This window comes from Chelon labrosus, assembly GCF_963514085.1.
Source record: "Chelon labrosus genome assembly, chromosome: 3".
Taxonomy (NCBI): Eukaryota; Metazoa; Chordata; class Actinopteri; order Mugiliformes; family Mugilidae; genus Chelon; species Chelon labrosus.
The window spans coordinates 17,348,767-17,366,412 of record NC_140339.1 but is presented as its reverse complement, the minus strand read 5'-3'; the positions used below and the strand labels follow the sequence as shown (position 1 = coordinate 17,366,412).

At 43.8% G+C, this 17,646-nt stretch overlaps 1 protein-coding gene across 9 annotated transcripts in view; it reads left to right on the top strand.

Moving 5' to 3' along the window:
* The window catches only part of celf6 (CUGBP Elav-like family member 6), a gene marked incomplete at both ends in the record, with an annotated part of 123,675 nt that overhangs the window by 87,736 nt on the left and 18,293 nt on the right, over positions 1-17,646 (top strand). For 5 of the 9 annotated variants that reach the window (XM_084541194.1, XM_084541192.1, XM_084541190.1 and 2 more), the window contains 2 exons: positions 9,246-9,374; positions 13,332-13,411. In XM_084541194.1, the coding sequence (XP_084397320.1) occupies positions 9,246-9,374; positions 13,332-13,411 (209 nt within the window). The remainder of the gene's footprint in view (positions 1-9,245; positions 9,375-13,331; positions 13,412-17,646) is intronic. The other 4 variants (XM_084541196.1, XM_084541198.1, XM_084541197.1 and 1 more) reach the window with 1 other exon arrangement.

Here is a 17,646-nt window from a genome sequence, read left to right as displayed (position 1 = left end):
TTGGCTAGATCATTCTGAAGCCATTTGTGACTACCATCACCGAGGTTAATGCAGATTAAGCCAGTTAAAGATTTACATGGGTTGAATTGGATCTAATTGGACCGGTCTGTGTCGGCCCCGCGCTTTCATTTCAGAGTGGTGATTTAGGCTGCCTAGGTCAGATTAGACTGAGCCACTTGGCTGATTTATGTGGTCAAGTGTGAATCAGATGGCCCATTTCTATTGCCACACACACCCCCATGTAGATCTTATTTTTGTCATGGCGGCACTTTAATTAACGGCCATCTAAAAACAGGCAAAGTCTGACCGACAAGGCCTGGGAGAGAGCCAATCGGTATTCTCACCAAGATAAATTGGATCTCTGGGCTTAAGAGGGGAGGATGGATGGGTCCCAATATCAATTACTACCCCTTTTTTCGGAAGAAAGAGAAGGGAGATGAACAGGCAGTGTGAATGAAATACAGAGGGCTCTTACGCTGGCACAGCCCCTGCTAGTCTGTCAGATGAACTTTCTATATAGGAGGACAAGATAGGACACAGCACAGAATGAAATAAGACCAAGCAGACAAGCCCCAACAGAGATATTGAGCGTTAATGGCAACAGGAAGTCAGCAGACAGGCCAGGGAAGTAAACCACAGTCGCGGCTGACAATGAAATGAGATTTACTATGAAGGCTTGTGGTTAAAGGAAAATAGACAGCCCAGCCAGGGCCGACTAAAGGAGAGAAAGCAGCGAGGGATTCATCTGTGGAAGGCTGAGAACTAGTCAGGTACACCAATCCCTGTGGGGCCTCTATACTGTCAAAGCCAGGGCTGAACCAGGACATTTGCACCTCTAGAATGGAGTCACATTTATCACCACCAAGACATCAGCAATTATCTGTCATGGGAACTTGTGCAGGGGTCTCGATTACGTGCCTGTGCAGGCATTAGGGCCCATTACTCCATATGGAGACTCCAGTAGCCCCTCTTTTGTTCACCGTGTCCCTGAGAGACGTCCTCTCTCAGGAGATATGGGAATGTCAGGAGGAGAAGTAAAACCAGCGCTCAGAAAATGACTTGGGGGTGGGAGCACGAGGCGGTGTCGGCGACACAAATTCTTGCCACTCCACTGCCATTGCGGATCACAGAGCCGATTCTCTGGCTGTCTATTACAATGACTCATGTCTTTCTTTATTTTTTTCCCCTTGGACTTTCGAGGAAGAATAGTGCATGGGAGGGGAGCTTCACAGCCTTTAAATCTATTTCTGTACCTTGTGTCACCTGACCTCATCTCCACAAATTCCACATCCACTCGATGTACCTAACAGGAGTTTTTCTGCACAATTCTGCCCTATCAATCCATGATGTTGAGATACTGAGACACAGTGGAGGCATAAGTCTTTTGCTCATTGCTCTGTGGTCACCGTGCGAACAGCCACTGCTATATTTCCACTTGAATCCCGAGCAGTTTGCGTCAATCTAAAATGTGACAAAATGAGAGGAAAGTAGACATCTCTCAGTCTTTCCCTACTGCCTCCTTCTCTTTCTGTTTCTCCCTGTTTCTTGGTGCTGCAGTGCAAAGGGGGAGATGAAGCAAGTGATAGAGAGAGAAGTGGGGATTCAGTACAAGGCCCACGGAGGAATGCGAGAGAGTGAGAGATGGAAGACAAAAAGAGCGAGAGGGGAAGAGACGACAGGATGAGAAAGTTAACGGAGGGTGATGGAGGCAGCTGAGTGAATCTCAGCAGTAAATCATCTCAGAGCCGCCCCATCCCTATCTCCGCCTCGCCTCGCCAGGAATCTTTTTCCCCCTGACCTTGTCTGCCGCTGTGTCTGTGAAGAAAAGATGGGGCCAGATTATCTATGATTGGAGATGGCCATTATCTAAACACAATCTTGGAGCCAGGTCCCACTCCTCTAGCCACTGCTGTGAGACTAGAACCCACACTGATGAGAAGAAAGATGATGGGTCAGCCAGCAACACCCTCTCCTTTTATTAACTCTGATAAGATGGTTTCGACGCTCTCCCGAAATGCCCAGCAACCTCCATCAACATCGACTTTTTCACAATGTGCCACTCACGGCGCATTTGTCTACACAGTCTTCTTACCCTGCTTGTTTATTAGCTCCCCATACCTTTGTTTTATTGGATTGCTTATACAGTGCCGGGAGCATTGCAGTCCCCATATTTGATACTCAGCAGCCCCGTGTGAGGCTTTTTAATATCTTGTCCATGCCTTTTGTCTGTCTGGCAGAGGGGAGTCTTTGTGAATGGGTCGTGTATGTCGCTGCCAACCTGCTGCTCCTCAGAAGGCTGACCTCAGTTGGGCAGTGGAGAGATTGACAGGACCTTAAGATGTTGCTCACTGTGCTGTCATGCCCCACCCCAGCAGGTAGGGAAGAGTGAGGGCTGCTGGCTGGTTCAGTTTGGCAGGCCGCGGGGGAGGGGCTGTCTGGAGGCACCTCACGCCCACAGAGGAGCGCGCACCACTTTACATGCAAATGAAGCCAAAAGATCTCTCTGTGCCCCTGGACACGACTGTGCACAACTCAGAAAAGTCAAGAAGAATCGTGGTAGTGGTTGATATGCGTGTGCGGAGAAACACCCCGATACACGGCACACACACAGTGATCATTGCGGACTAATAATTTAAGTTCTTTGATTGGACCCGAATCATCAAATTCTTCTTGGCTGTTCTGTTTTATTTTTTTTATTTTTTTCCTCCGGATCATGCCTACCACAAGGTTTAAAGCTCCCCTCTCACTCTGCTGGAAAAATGAATGTGACAGCTCTTGTGGTATGAGTGATGCATTAACAAACGCAAAGCCTGTATCCTCTCATCATGCCTGACACACTGACAATTTGAATGTTTGTTCTCCTCTGATTATTCCATTTACCACCTCACTATACTGGATAATCCACTTGCATACATCAGATAGGGACCAGCAGCAGAAAGGTTTAGTGTGCAGTTGCACATTATTTTCACCGGGATGGGGTCTAATTACTTCTGTTAGCTGGGCAGGAACTGAACACGAGTTAGGGGTAGAACGGGGCTTATTAAGTAGATGAAGGGAAGGCTTTTGGGAGCTGAGAAATGCAGCTCGACAGACACGTCACGCAAGTTGTTTCACAGTTGCCTCGCTATTCACCGCTATACTTTACACTTTCTGCAACTTCAGCAGTGCACTGAACTGAACGTACTGACAGTGACTTATTGAACATCCCCTCAAGGCATGTTGGAAGATATGTAAAAATCTGTGTTCAATATGATTTTCCATAAGTTCAATTACCTGGTGAGAGGTTCTTAAAAACACAACCTTCGTCTCGAAAATAAATAAATGAATAATCCCAAATCTGTAAGCATGCATTTCATACATTAAACTAATGGATACAAGATGTTTCCTACATCACTGAAAGCCCATTTGCAGTGTTACCTGCAATGCGGGCTTCAGGTTTCCACGTCACATGTGCTCAAGGATCGGAGGGGCTACCTAACAACTCCTGAAGTCTTGAATCCTGCTGACTACTTCAGACACCTGAAACTGCCTATTTTCAGTAGAAGAGAGCAAATTTCGTTCTGTATAGTGAAGGTCAACACAAGTAAAAGCAACTGAAACACATTTCTGAATGAATGGCAGGATTTTAGGCTTTATGTCAAAAGGACAGAACAGTCACAGGAAAACAGCTGAGTAGGTGCACAACCATGACAATGTTCAGTATTCCACATAAACACTGTACTTCATCAAGTAGTACTTGTCATTATTAAAATTAGATTAAATCATAGCCGGTAATGTATAAGAGTAGCCTGTGCTGCTGATGTTGGTGAAAATCATCATCCTGCTCTGCAGTTTTACTGGTCCTGGCGCACAAGCTCATAAGTAACCTCTAAAGAAATTAGCTCAAAACAATGACATCAATGCCAACGGCCAATATTTGTAATATGAGTAAGTCCAGGACACTAAAACAAATTAGGAATGGCTCCTAGTCAGCAAATCTACCTGACTAGGAACCATTGCCTGTGAGCTCCTGAGGTGCTTACCGTAAAACACTGATGAGTATCAAACTGCTTTCATTATCCATAGAGACATATAGAGACACATGATGAAAATCATTTACCATTTTAAGTATTCTCTCTCTGGGTTAGTTTTTAAGTTATGGAAAAGTTGGAAGGCTGATTACTGCTGCACACAAGTGGTTACACAATGTGAGGTACATGTTTCTGTTATACAAGAAACATGTTTATGCTTCCATATGTCTCGGTGTTGTTTTATTCTCTGGTCCATGCATGTGTATGTGTCCATCCCCTGACGAAGGCCCTCTTTGCTCTACTTGTTCAGGTCAAAAATTAAACTATGATTCTCATATCATACAGTATGTGTCCTGAGGGGAAATTCTGATTCTAGACGTGTGGGACAGTCTTCTGTTCCCTGGTTCAGGACCATTTACTTCCTTCGGCTTATATTTTCTTAATGTTGTGACTAATTCATTTTTCCATTATTAACTCCCCTAACTCCTTTAGCTTTACTGATAATTAAATATAATTTACCGTCAGTGATTGCTTGTAAAAGACATTATTAATCCATTAATTAACTGTTGCTGTGCTATTTATTTTGCAAGGAAAATAATGATAATCTATCCATGCATCTACTAAAAAGGGGCGCTGAGTGGCATTAAATTTGTACAACTAATTAAGCCTTGTATGAAGTGAATTACTCCCCAAAGTTACTGAGTAAGGATAATTCAGTCTGTTAAGAATTGTTGTGGTCTAAGTATTATTACATTAAGGTTTACACAGTTAGAATAACACTGCATAAAACAAAAGCGCGTTTTACAAGATAAAATGTATCCAAAAGGTGGCTATTAAAGATTTTTTTTACTTCCATGATGTTTAAATATTTAATGCCCGTTATCTAAAAAGCTCAAGTTAATGGCACTTTCACTAGCCAGCTTCCTATAGCCTCCCCACAACAGCAGTAGGAGCAGTTCCAAACAGTTTGTGCACCCAGCCTGTACGCCTACATGTGCGAGCGTGTCTGGTGGTGGGCCTCCCAGGCAGCAGTGTACCAGCGTCAGGCTTTCCTAATGAGTCCATAAGAAGCACAACTTCTTTGTTGTGCTGCCTGGAACATTACTCTGCATTTGAAATGCACCCAGCGGACTAGCATGCATCTTTTATCGTTGGATGCAGCTGTCCATGCTTTCTGAACACTTACTACTACCAAGCTTCCCTGTCTTTACTGCCAGCGGGCAGTAAGAAGAAAAAAAAATAAATATTTACCAGGACACAAGAGCATGAGAGTAATTCTTTAAAGAGAATATTCCTGTTATTGGCAAACAAAAGCAGAAACTTTTGAAAAGCAGACTTCACAGCAACTCATTCTTTGCCTAGAGAGACAGTAAAAGGTGAGAGATGACAATAAAGGGTAAAGAGGAGGATACATAGAGAGCAACAGAGAGACAAAAGCAGAAGAGACGAAAAAGAAAAGCACAATCTATATGCATATACTGCAGCCTTTAACACAAGTAGCACTTTATTCCAGAGAGAGAAGCATCAATCTTGACAGCATATGGCGTCTGTGCAAAATCCATTAATTTTTAATATACCGGGCGCTGAAATGAAAAGGCTTCCTGAGACAAGCAATTGTCAGATGTCAGTAGTGTTTTGATAACTTTTTTGATCTCCTTTTTTATTTGCATTCATAAAACAGAGCTGTCCACATGCCACCTCGGTTTGGACATGGCTGGAGACTGACATGGAACCATTTTCCACACAATTGCTTCCACCTTCAGTCAGGAAATGAGGCACTGGGGGGAAATAAAATAAAAAAAAAAAAAGAGAAAAAGAAAGAAGTGTGTGGATGACAGTGTGTGTGTGTGAGAGGGAGTGAATGTGCACTGGCTACTGTTTATAGAAAATATGGACGCATCTTTCAAAGAGCAATACAAAAGCTTGTGAACACAGTCTTTGAATACGCGGTTTAATTTTGAAGACACACAAACAGAACGAGTCCATACATTACTGATTAAGATTAACTACGGCTTGAGGATACAAATGCTGTGGACAGGCTTCACGACTACCACACACACATATTATTATTTTAAAACAGCGGCACTGTTTAAAGAGCAGATTAGAAAGGTCTCTTCAGAGGAGAGCAGAGAGAAGTGCTGTAGAGCTCAAATGTTCTCCAGCTGTGTGGCTCAGCTCGGTTAGAAGGATAAGATGAGCTCCTCTCAATGAGAGATAAGTACAAAGGGGTCACACCGTCAGCACAATCAGTTTTGTCATACTTCTGTATCCTCAGCCAGTTCCATAGGAAGGTCCTCACCCCTCTTAATGCAAATACATGGCTCTACTAGAGAAGAGTGTCCTTTTTTTCCCACCCTTCCACTCCTCTCTTTTAATGGATAATAGTTTGGACTCGTTTGGAGTCATGGAATCATCTCCTTGTGCAGAGGGTGCATTACAGGATATTTATTCATATTCATAAAATGCCAATTTAAAGCTCGCGAGTGGCCATAGGAGATGAGTGGGAACTTGTGAAATCCAATAAGAGCTGCTTTGGAGACAGGTGCAAAGTGGACTAATTAATAGCAATCTATACGCTGGCCAGGGCATGCAGCGGGCCGACTGAGACACTCTTAGGTCAGGCAATGAAAAGATAGCAGCTCCAAATTCATTTTCTCACTGTGGCCCTCCCAAAGGAAGGCTCAGAAGTACACTCACACTTCCTTTAATGCCTTCACTGGGGTGTAATTTATTTTTGCGTTTGCCAGCACATTTGGAAAGTTCATTACCTCGCTCATGGCTTGTTAATTAGCCTTGTAAAGCCGCCATTAGATCTCCTCGGGCCAGGACCGAGATGAGACTTTTGTCCCAAAACATTAACACACTGCAGGAGGCCTGTAAAACTGCACTCTGCCCATTTAAGTTGTAACAGTGACACCTCAGTGAAAACCTGAAAGATGGAGGAGGCAGTCACGGCAAAGTCACATGTAGTCTGGGCGGGCTGTTGCATCACTTCACCTTTGGCGCCACGGACAGGGGGTCAGGCTTATTTCTGTCTACCACCTGCTCAGGAATGACTTACCAGCTTCTCCGCTGACATCTCATATCTAGCTAGATGGCTGTCCTCCTGTCAGTTTTTGCTAAATCCCAGCTGATATAAGTGGATGCGGTGATCTCCTCAGGGTTATTCCTCGCCTCCAACCCTGGAGCACCAACAGGGGGGATAGTAATGAGCAGTAGTATCACACTCAGCTAGTGGGTTTAAGAAATCCTGCTGTGTGAGGCGTGACTACAGGAACACGGGCTGACACCACGGCTACAACACCAGCAGCGGAGACCAGGCAGCGTGGCCTTATTGATTATGCAGGTGCTCATTTGTGTGGCCAAGCGGGTAGCAGGCACGTGTCTCATTTGAACTTTACAGGAACGGAACAGGATCCGATTTCCCCACTGCAAGAAGGAAGCCCTGGTGGTTTATTTTTAGAACAGCTGCGTCTAATGGGGCCTGGCAGGTACAGGAGGCGTCACATCTGTCGAGGCCCAGGTGATGCTCTCGCCCTGCGCCCCTCCCCGCTCCTCGCCCGCTCCCCACCAGTCAAATGACTCACAGTGAAGATCAACAGTGTCATTTCCAATAAACCCTTCTTCCTCTTCCTGCCACTTTCCATCAGTTCTGGCGATAGGTTCTTGCTAGTAGCCATTTCATTCCACAACACAGCGAAATAGGGGATGCATAATGTAAAAGATGTAAAGAAGATGAATGCTCTGTCTAATGCCAGGGCACTGGGAAGATTAATTAGAGGAATCCAGCTTTGTGACTGGCCAAAAAGTTAGGGGTATGGAGCCCATACATCTGAGTTTGAGCTCCCCCTTCTGGAGCTCAGGAAGCAACAAGGACATGAAGGAGCAGTTGGGAGACTCGTGCAGGTGGAGTCGTCCTTCAGACTTAATGTAGGGTAGCAAATTTTATTCCAGTGCTCAACATCATTTAAGAAGTCAAATCTCCGTTTTACAGCTGGCACAAAAACGGTTTTTGATTCATAATAGTAAAAAGTAAACTAGCTTAAATACACCACGACAGCCAACAGAAATCTTGAGTCAGTGATTTATATATCTTATAATGTACCTTCTCTGTGAGGCATGCAAACTAGTCCTTGTAGCCTTTATAGCTAAAACGTTTGGCAGTATTTTCTACAGCCACTAATTGCCGTCATATGGTTGAAGAAAAAAAAAATCTCTTTGACCATAAACAGCACAAAATGTTAAGAGGACGAATTGTTCGTCTGTGTAGTGAATCAGGATAACTCTCGTTATGGTTTGCAGCAACTGGAGTTCAAACGTGACAAATCTACAAACCTTAGGCTAATAGCTATGCGCAAAAACAAAAAAAATAAAAAAAGACATAAAACTTTAGTCTCAAAAGTGCCATCCACTGCATCATGTTCATTTTCTGACTTGAATCAAAGGACCTGTTGCCAGACAACCAGGTAGCATTTTCCACAATCATTAACACAAAAGAAACGGAGCGCCTTAAACTTTTTCTCCATTCAACATATTTTGCATACCGCCGTCAACAGACAGCAGAGCAGATCAGAAAGTATAGAGAGCACACCGACTAAGACACTGACACTTTGTTCTTTATGTCACATTTACCGTCGCACAGAAAACGCTGCAATTGTCAGGAGATCTTTAAAACTCTGGGTATTATTCATTGCCCACCTCGACATGGATTTTACTCTTGTACTGTACATTATAATCCCTACTGCTTTGGTGATGAGGAAAATGTAATAGCATGTTCGAGTTCCATGTTCCCCATTCAACTCAGGGACTTGAGCAACCAGGCCGATCTAACGGTTTGTCTACCGGAGCAAAACACCCGCGCTCTCTTTCTACCTTTACCCGAAATCCACAGCGCTCCGAACATCCTCTGTATCAAACATCACCGTGGCAGTCTTGAATAGCTCACTGGATACAGGAATATATATCTCCCTCATACCAGGGTGGGGTGGCACACCACATAACAGTAAGATCAACAACAACAACAACAACAATAACAACAGCAGCAGCAGCAGCAGCAGCAACACAGCAGACTGCTGATAAAAGGAGAAGGGAGGGGTGGGGTTTGAGTTGCACAAGTTCCTCTCAGCTCTGCAGAACGGTGCCATCAGCTGTAGCCTTTCTCTGTTCTCTCCTCTCCTCTCCTCTCCTCCACCCTCCCTCTTCCCTCTTCCTTCCCCTTTCTCTCTTCCTATCCAGAAGACAGGAAGCTGTTTGTGGGGATGCTCGGTAAGCAGCAGAGCGAGGACGATGTTCGGCGGCTGTTTGAGACCTTCGGCCAGATCGAGGAGTGCACCGTCCTGCGAGGGCCTGATGGGGCCAGTAAGGGTCAGAGCCCACACACCTCCCACTCTTTGCCCCTCCCCTCCCACCCCCACTGCCTATCCCTCTTAATCCCTCTTTCTGTCTACACGTGTGCGGTTCCTCTCCCTCTTTCTGGTGTATACATTTTTAGAGCCATGCGTCACCTGCGGTGCACTCATTGACATTGCCTGTGATCCACTCTGCTCTTCTGAATAACTCCCCCCCCCCCTTCAGCTATTGTGTCTTTCCACTGCCTCTCAGGTGTCGCACTTGAATTTCTTTCATCCTTATTGTCACCGCGCTCCGACACCTCCTTCCTCCCACTTTCCTTTTCTCACTACCTTTTGTGTTTCCTGTCCCTGTTGTGTTCTCACTCTCTTCTCTCCTCTTTTTCTTTCGTCACCAAACTTCCTATGTTGTCTCTTCATCAAGGCAGCTCCTCTCACCACGGGCTTGTACTCAACAAATACATCACACAACACCTCGTTTTTCTGCTCTCCCCCTCGCCGCCTCCTCCTCCCTCCCTCCCTCCTCCTCCTCCTCCTCCTCCTCTTCCTGTTATCTGAAAAGCGGAGGGGTGTAATCATGTTTGTTTCCCACATTCCCATCATCCCTCCCCAGAGACACCATTGGACGATAATGTCCTACTGTAAATAAAGCAGCCAGGCTCCGGGTTTTGCTGCTGTCACTCACTGTGCGGCAGATTTGCCTGCATTCAGGAACAGCTTATGCATTCTTGTCTCTGGCTTATGTGCTATTTGGTTAGTAGAGCGTGGTCAAATTAAAGATGGCTGTGAAACGGGCGATGCAGGTGGGATTGTTCCGAGAGTGCGGAAAGCTCCCAATCATCCTCTGATGGCTCCGTGTCTCACAGCCACATTTGGAGCGATGATGCCAATGATACTCCTCTGAACCTTTACCTTCTTTTCTCTCTGTTGACTATGATTTATTCTTCTGTACGAGGCCTCTGAATGTGTGAGAGGGATGTGTGGGAAGGGAAGGGAAGGGAAGGGAGGGGTTGATAATGTGCAATCTTGCAAAGCCTTCTGAGTATATCAAAGAGAAAGCCTGGCTATACCGAACCACACACCTATCTGCGTCTACATCTGTTCCTCTCACTGTTAATCCCAGGTCTATTGCTCTGTCGCCCCACCAGCCCAGTACCTTTCTTTCTCCCTGGCTTGTTTCCTCTCTTTCTGTCTCCCCCTTGCTATCTGGCTCCCTCTCTTCCTGTCTGCTCAGATGCCTCAAGCTGATTGACAGCACATAAAATGAAATAAGGCCGGTGCTGGTGTGTCAGACAGGAGCTAGTTTTCTCCCTCATTCGCGCTTTCACTCCTTTTCACTCTCCTGCACCGCACACCTCAACTCCTTTTCCTTTCTCTCTCTTCATATACCATACATCTCCCACTGTGGTATTTGTCTCTATTATCACTGACTTGATCATTACCTTTTCTTCAACTTTCACTGCTCCGAAATGAAAAACTGTAGAGCAATGTTAACTGTGAATTCCACCACCAGGCCAAGGTCTCATATATAGGTATCTGGTGCTATCAGTCACTGTGCAACAGTCCCACGCAATCATTACGGGATGTTACGGCAAATTATTTTGCCAGCCGCCTCGCTCGGGATGAGGTTCCCGTAATTTGAATGAGACAGACCTTGAAATTGACAGTGCTATCTGTTCCATGGTAGAGTCTTTGTCCCCTGTTGATGTAAATTTATGCTACTCAGAGGCTTTTCAGCACCCCTCTTCACCCAATAAAAAGGCCGAGAAGTTTAACATCCATCTCTCTATGGCGCTGCTCCTCAAAGTACTTTCAAAGTGCAACACTTGCTGCCAGAGTTGAATAGAGCTCAGAATTGTCAGGAATAATAGAGAGATGGCTTTTAGGTCTATAATTAAGTTGTGTTATAAATGTCACCCATCCAGAGGGATGGAATTCATGCATACATATTATTACCCCGGGAATTCAAAAGGCAGTGCAGATCCTCTCGCTTGAAAGCCATACAATCTCTTTCCTGCCCCCCCAACTCATTCTGAGCCGTCAAATTCAAAAACTCAAATGTGCAGTATAATTTATGAGGCTGTAGCACTTGCAATTCTTTTGAGATGTTGTGCTCCGAGTCCCTTAACTTACTTTTAGGTCAGCAAAAGCAAGGCTACAGCATTGTTTTTGGATGAGAATTTCGAGGACATCGTACGCTCAACATGACTTTGCCAATGATGGCGTATGCCGCGCCGTGCAGTTGCGAGTGTTACTGGGGTCACTGGGACCGTGGCACAGTATCTGATAGCCTTGTTAGGGAACCAACAGCAACTCATCTTACCTCCCAAAATCAAAAGGCTTTTGCAAGACCAACCTGCCCCTTATTATTTTGGCTACAAAGGTTAAATGTGTTTGTTCCTTCAAAGACAGAGTTGCGGTGAAATGGTACACAGTGGGCCGATGCATTTCAGTTGGACAAATGAAGACCTTTCCTGCCTCTACCCCGAGGAGCGTTCAAGAGAAGTAAAAGGGTGGCTAGAATGCTTTGACAGAATCAAAGGCTTCTTTGACTTATCTGCTGGCCTCTGTAGATCTTATAGAGCTTTGAGGACATTTGACAGTACAGAAAACACATGGCATTTACTACCCACCTCATTTCCAGACGCAACAGTTTCCAGTGCTTACAATTTATCTTGCAAGTGGAATGCAAAGCCTCAGGTAAAGCTGGAAATTGCCCTCCGCTGATTGCACACATACAGCACATCTCTCAGTTAAGTCTTTCTGATTTTGTCAGGCAATTATTAATGTGTTTGTTGAGGAGGCAAAACTGACTCTTGAGATGCAGTGAATGGCTTGCTGCCAGACACAGAATATCTCCTGAGCCTCCCCATTAGTGATCGTATATTAAATGAATCTCCGCAACTCCTTTAGTCATGTAGAATAAGTATATGTGATCATTTTTAAATAGGTATCAGCAGTTCACAAGAAACCAGGGACTGAACCCAGGAGAAGGATGTCTGGTTCTAAGACACTGGTGCAATTCGATTAATGAGAAGTGGGCAGAATTAATCCATGAGTTTGTTAATTAGGTATCTCTTGACTTAACACATGAGCTACCTGAAGGCAAGGATAAGAATAGGACATAACAGAATACCCTGCGCAGTCTCTGACGACCATAAAGCTTAGAGAAATAGCTCTTGTTTAATTTAATGGCTTTTGGAAAATTACCACATTTCAGTTCCAGCGCATTTCAGGTCACTAGCTTTTTCTCTTTCTGTTATATTAGTCTAGCGCCCGTCCTTACAAACACACTGATACACTGTTTAATCGTGTGATCACAATATGCACGCTCGCAAAACTCATATTGTGCAATATTTTCAACTTGAATTATTTTCAATACGATTTGAATTGTTAATGCAGCGAGGCTCCACAACGATGCCACCGCCTGCTAACGCCTTATTCCTTGTCTTCTGGCCAACTTTTTATGTTGACTTTTCCTTTTGTGCATTAACTACACAACAGATTTAAGATGATTTGAATGTCCCTTGAGCAAAAACCCCCGCCCCTTCCACTCCGTCTGAAATTACATGCGAGCAAAGATTCGGTTAGATAGGCAGATTATAATACTATGCCTTTGTCATCATAATCTCTTTTATGAGTGACTGCACACAAATCACAACGTGTAAATATTAAACAGATTAATAATCACAAACAAGTCGGGATAGTAAATGCCTTGGCTCCATGCTCTGAAGTGGAGGGGGTCAAATTAGAAATGGGCAAGGGACAGGCTCTCCCAAGCATCTAATGCCTTCACTACAATTAAATTGATTTATTCAGAATTATGCACTCAACACACAAATGGTGGAATATATTTACAAACCAGATAACATGAGAACAATGGTAACTAATAGTGTTTGTTCCCTGATATTCAAAGCCTTCTTGCTGACGCTATGCCCCTCTCTTCTATTTTTCTCTCTTTTTACGTATACAGGCTGTGCCTTTGTCAAGTTCTCCAGCCACGCCGAAGCGCAGGCCGCCATCAACAGCTTGCATGGTGGACAGACTATGCCTGTAAGTAACATAACAAGTGCTGTCGTAACTGTACAATTAAATGTGTCACATTTATAGAATGCACCTACAAACAGGTGTTCTTACACTTGATGTGGGCGGTTTTGGAGAAAGTTTTCCAAGAGACGGGATGTCACTCGGCTGTCTATTTATACCGGCTGTTTTGCCTGTGGTCTCAGTTCTATAAAGGTTTTGAGGTAGACTGGTGTGAAGTTTACAAAAAAGACTTTCTGCAGTGCCAAGAGACACTGACCAACTCTTCCTTTAAAGTTTTCTCTTCCACATGCATACTCCTACTGCAGGTTGCACGCTTCCTTTTTGAAATTCAAAACTGTGAGTCTTTGTCTTTTTTATGTCTAAGGAAAAACATTTCATGCATTCAGGACAAAAATATATGCGGGAATATCAGAATATATATATATACACAGTTTATATTCGCGGTCACCACAGTGACTTTCGAACCACATCAACAGCCCAGGCTCACATACATCTTGGTGCGTTATCGCACACAAACGATTCCCACAGTCAGCATCCGCTACCTTAAGGTGCACAGCTGCATACTCCGTATCTCTATCTATTCACTCAATATCCATTTCCTTCTCCTGCTATTCAAACTACTTTTTCAGCAGACAGAGAGTGTTTACATTCACAGTCTTATAAAGATATGATTACTGTGCGCTGCACATGAATCCTTGAATGTGCCCTCGGCAGACATTGTACTGCATATGGTAATGTTATTTATAAAAGTTGAAATTGAAGGGAACGCACAAGTTGAACCATTGAAATAGAAAAATGAGGAAATGTGCATATATAGAGCAACCTTTATATGGCATGATACTGTGGGAATGGTTTTGTTCTTTGGTGCATTTCAATTGTCACTCCCCGCGCAGTGATTAAAAACTCTAAATTCAGTTTTTATTGTAACAGCAAAATTTTGTAGTGTGTAATTCAAGGGGGAGCAATTACATATTTTAATGATAACAATTACTCCATTTTCAAGTGACAATGACTATATTTCACATTGGATTCCATCGATTTGAACTGAAACCTTGTGAAGCACACACTACAAAGTGAACCCAGAGAGAGCCTTTTTATAACTAAAATATTGGCTAACAATTGCCTTGCTAAATTACACGTCTGGAAGTAACGAACCACTCTATTGGACACCTCTTTCTGGCCACCTGTAGATAGTTAGTCCAAAATTCACATGGTAATTTAGCCCAGTCACACAGAAAACGCATAAAAAGTGATCTTGCAGGAAAATCTTAAAGGTTAGATCAAAAAATTTTAATATATTTGCATAGTTCATGAGGTTTTGGGGCAAGTTGTCCTGGTTCTGGATTGTTTTTATACTAGCTGTGAAAAAGCCAACACGAGGATGGCACAAGACGCTGAGAACAAACTTTGAAAAAAAACTGAGCAATTCAAGCTTGACTGGAAATCAGCACAAATCAAAGCCTGGAGGAGGTATTGATATTTCTCTTTCCGTGCTGCAAAGGGCCCTATATTAAAAAGTATTAGTTTGAAAAGGTCTCCTCACCTGTTGTTGAAAAGTAAAATTAGTTTTAAATTAGCGGCTTTACATTTGGAGACTGTGTCTAGACAATATTCTCACATATAAATGTGTGTCATCAACATAAAGTGAGACCACTTTGTTGATTTAGATCCATCCCAGCAGGATCACAGAGAAAGAGAAAATAATTAAATGAATCGGAAAGTGAACCCAGAATCATAATCCTACTGAGCACAAAGTGAAAGTGGAAAAATGTTGTAAAAATAAATTAAACTACTCATCAGATCAGTGAAACAGACATAAAAAAATAAGGCACAGACTGCTGACTAGATTTCAGTATGGAGGGAGGGGGCAAATAAAGGCCTTCATACGAGTCATGGCTTGTTTTAGCAACATGGGAGAAGTGTCTTGAAAACAGCTCATCCTTGCTAAATTATTAACAGTGACAGTTTGGTCCCACTTTCAGTTGTGTATATAAAATATTTAAAACACTTGAAAACACTTATCAAGGGATGCTTCGTTACAGGGACTAGAAGGGGGGGGGTTAACAAGTGAGTCAATAATATTGGAAAGCGCCCTAGAGTTAGGATGGATCTCGAAATGAGGTCAAATTAATAAGCCGCTTTTGCTTCCTGATATTTCAACACCGAGTCCTTCATAATAATGTGGGATACTGGCAGTTTATCAGTCCTCTAATAAGTTTTGGATTTTCTACATTTATTCATCAAAGCATGGTTACCATCTATCATAGCTCAGGGTATTTATCTTGATGTGTTGTAGACTAATGTCAAGCTGTAAACACTGCTTATGTTGCTGCTCGGCCCAGCTGTGAATCAGATCGTGTGAGAACCGCTTGATTAATTTCACACAGAACGAGAACATGTAAAGAACATATATGTCCTTGATCTAAAGGTTGTGGTGCAGACACATATATATTAACCATCACGCCACTGCTGATGTATAATAGGCGGTTTAGACTTCTGGGTCAAAGTGAGGTAGAAGTTATGGTGACAGCGCAGAGCATATGCAGACCCTTGGCGCCATAGCTGATGTGTAATTCCCCAGAAATGTAACTACACGCCATGGCGATGCAGACCACAATAGCAGAGATTGGTCCGCTTGGTAGTGGCATGTTTCTGCTTTAGTTTTTCCGGCTGCTTCTCCATTGCCGCAAATGTTCGAATTGATTGTTTCGGATCATTAAGATGGAACACATCGAAGAAAGGTTGACTGAAGAGGTTCGGAGATACAAACATTTGTGTGTGGCGAAAATTTCAGTGAAGCAGGAAGTAGACACAAAAATTAACCCGACTGGCAATAAAGACACAGCGCCGACTAGCGTTTGGGTGGCGTTTTTACAGAGTGAGCCAGACTGTCGAGCGCACATGTACTATATAAATGGCTCGCACCGGCACAGGCTGTGTGCGTAAGTTACTCGATGCTACTGTGTAAGGATCACTTAAGTGTTCCCTGGATGTGAAATGGTGTGGAATGTAGATTAGCTTTGAGTATACAAGTAACTGTGGAAAGTGGGTAATGACGGGTTGGTCCAGTTTCGCATACAGTAGTTATCGGAAGCATGGAACAGCATTAGTTGGTGTTCATTTGTTTAGTTGAAGAATGAGGCCGCTGAGCCTGTAACTCTTGTCAAACAGCAGTTCATTATCAATTGGACACACTTCTGTCGAGCCGGAACAAGGCCACCCGAAACGCTTAAGTAAAAGAAATGATGAATTGCGAGGCATCTCACTGAAAGTGCTGGGTGGATGTTGAGCACTACACCACAGCTGGACACACACAACGGCACACGCTCTCTCTGGCAGACACTCGCATCTTCACACACTTCACTGATGTTCTGCAATAAATATTTACGGATGCTTCCTGGCAGCCAGATAGTGTCCTGGAAGCCAGATGTAATTTACACATCTTTTTGATGCCGCCTCATTTTGCATCACATTGAAGTAGTGAGGGAGCGAAATAAGTGGTGGTGTCGGTTTAACTTTGTGTGCGGTTGCCGTGTACAGGAGACGGCAAACTTTTTTGGGATGTAAACCGCAAGGGTCAAAATTTAATAAGCAGTGGGCCACGAGCCAAAGGATAAGCATGTTGCGCACTGATCAGGCACATTAAGAAAGGCCTGGCCTCCGAAAGTTGATTAGAACCAGGATATTTATCTTCTCCTCAAAATATCTTGTTGGCTCAATTAATAGAATGTGTTTACATCGAGAAGATTAACGTAATTGATAAAAAGCTGTTTTTCTGATTTCTTGTACAGGACATTTGGCTCATGCTGACTAATCCTGCACCCTTGGTGTAGGTTTCCTTGTTCTGTAGCCCAGGCACAGTTGCATTAGGTCGGGCCACTGAGCCACCTGAGGTCTGCAGCAGGTGAACTGTCCAAGTTAACATACGGAGCCCCAAACAGACCAGGGGCAGATCAGGAGACATCCAACAGTTCATTAATAATCTATATTATCTATATCTCTCTCCCTGTATCTCTGCACCTGTTACCCTCCTCTCTCCAAATCCAACATCCTCTCAGATTAATAGGCAAGGTGGCCATTAGTATCCAACCAAGGCTTTGGTACCGATGGGGGATGCAGTTAATTTGGATAATATCACTGCCACATGTCGTCAACAACAGACTAACAGGAGGCAGGATTCAGAGAGTGGGCTGTTCCGCTCACTGCCTGCTGCCAGCTGTGAGGTCTAGATGAACCTTGAA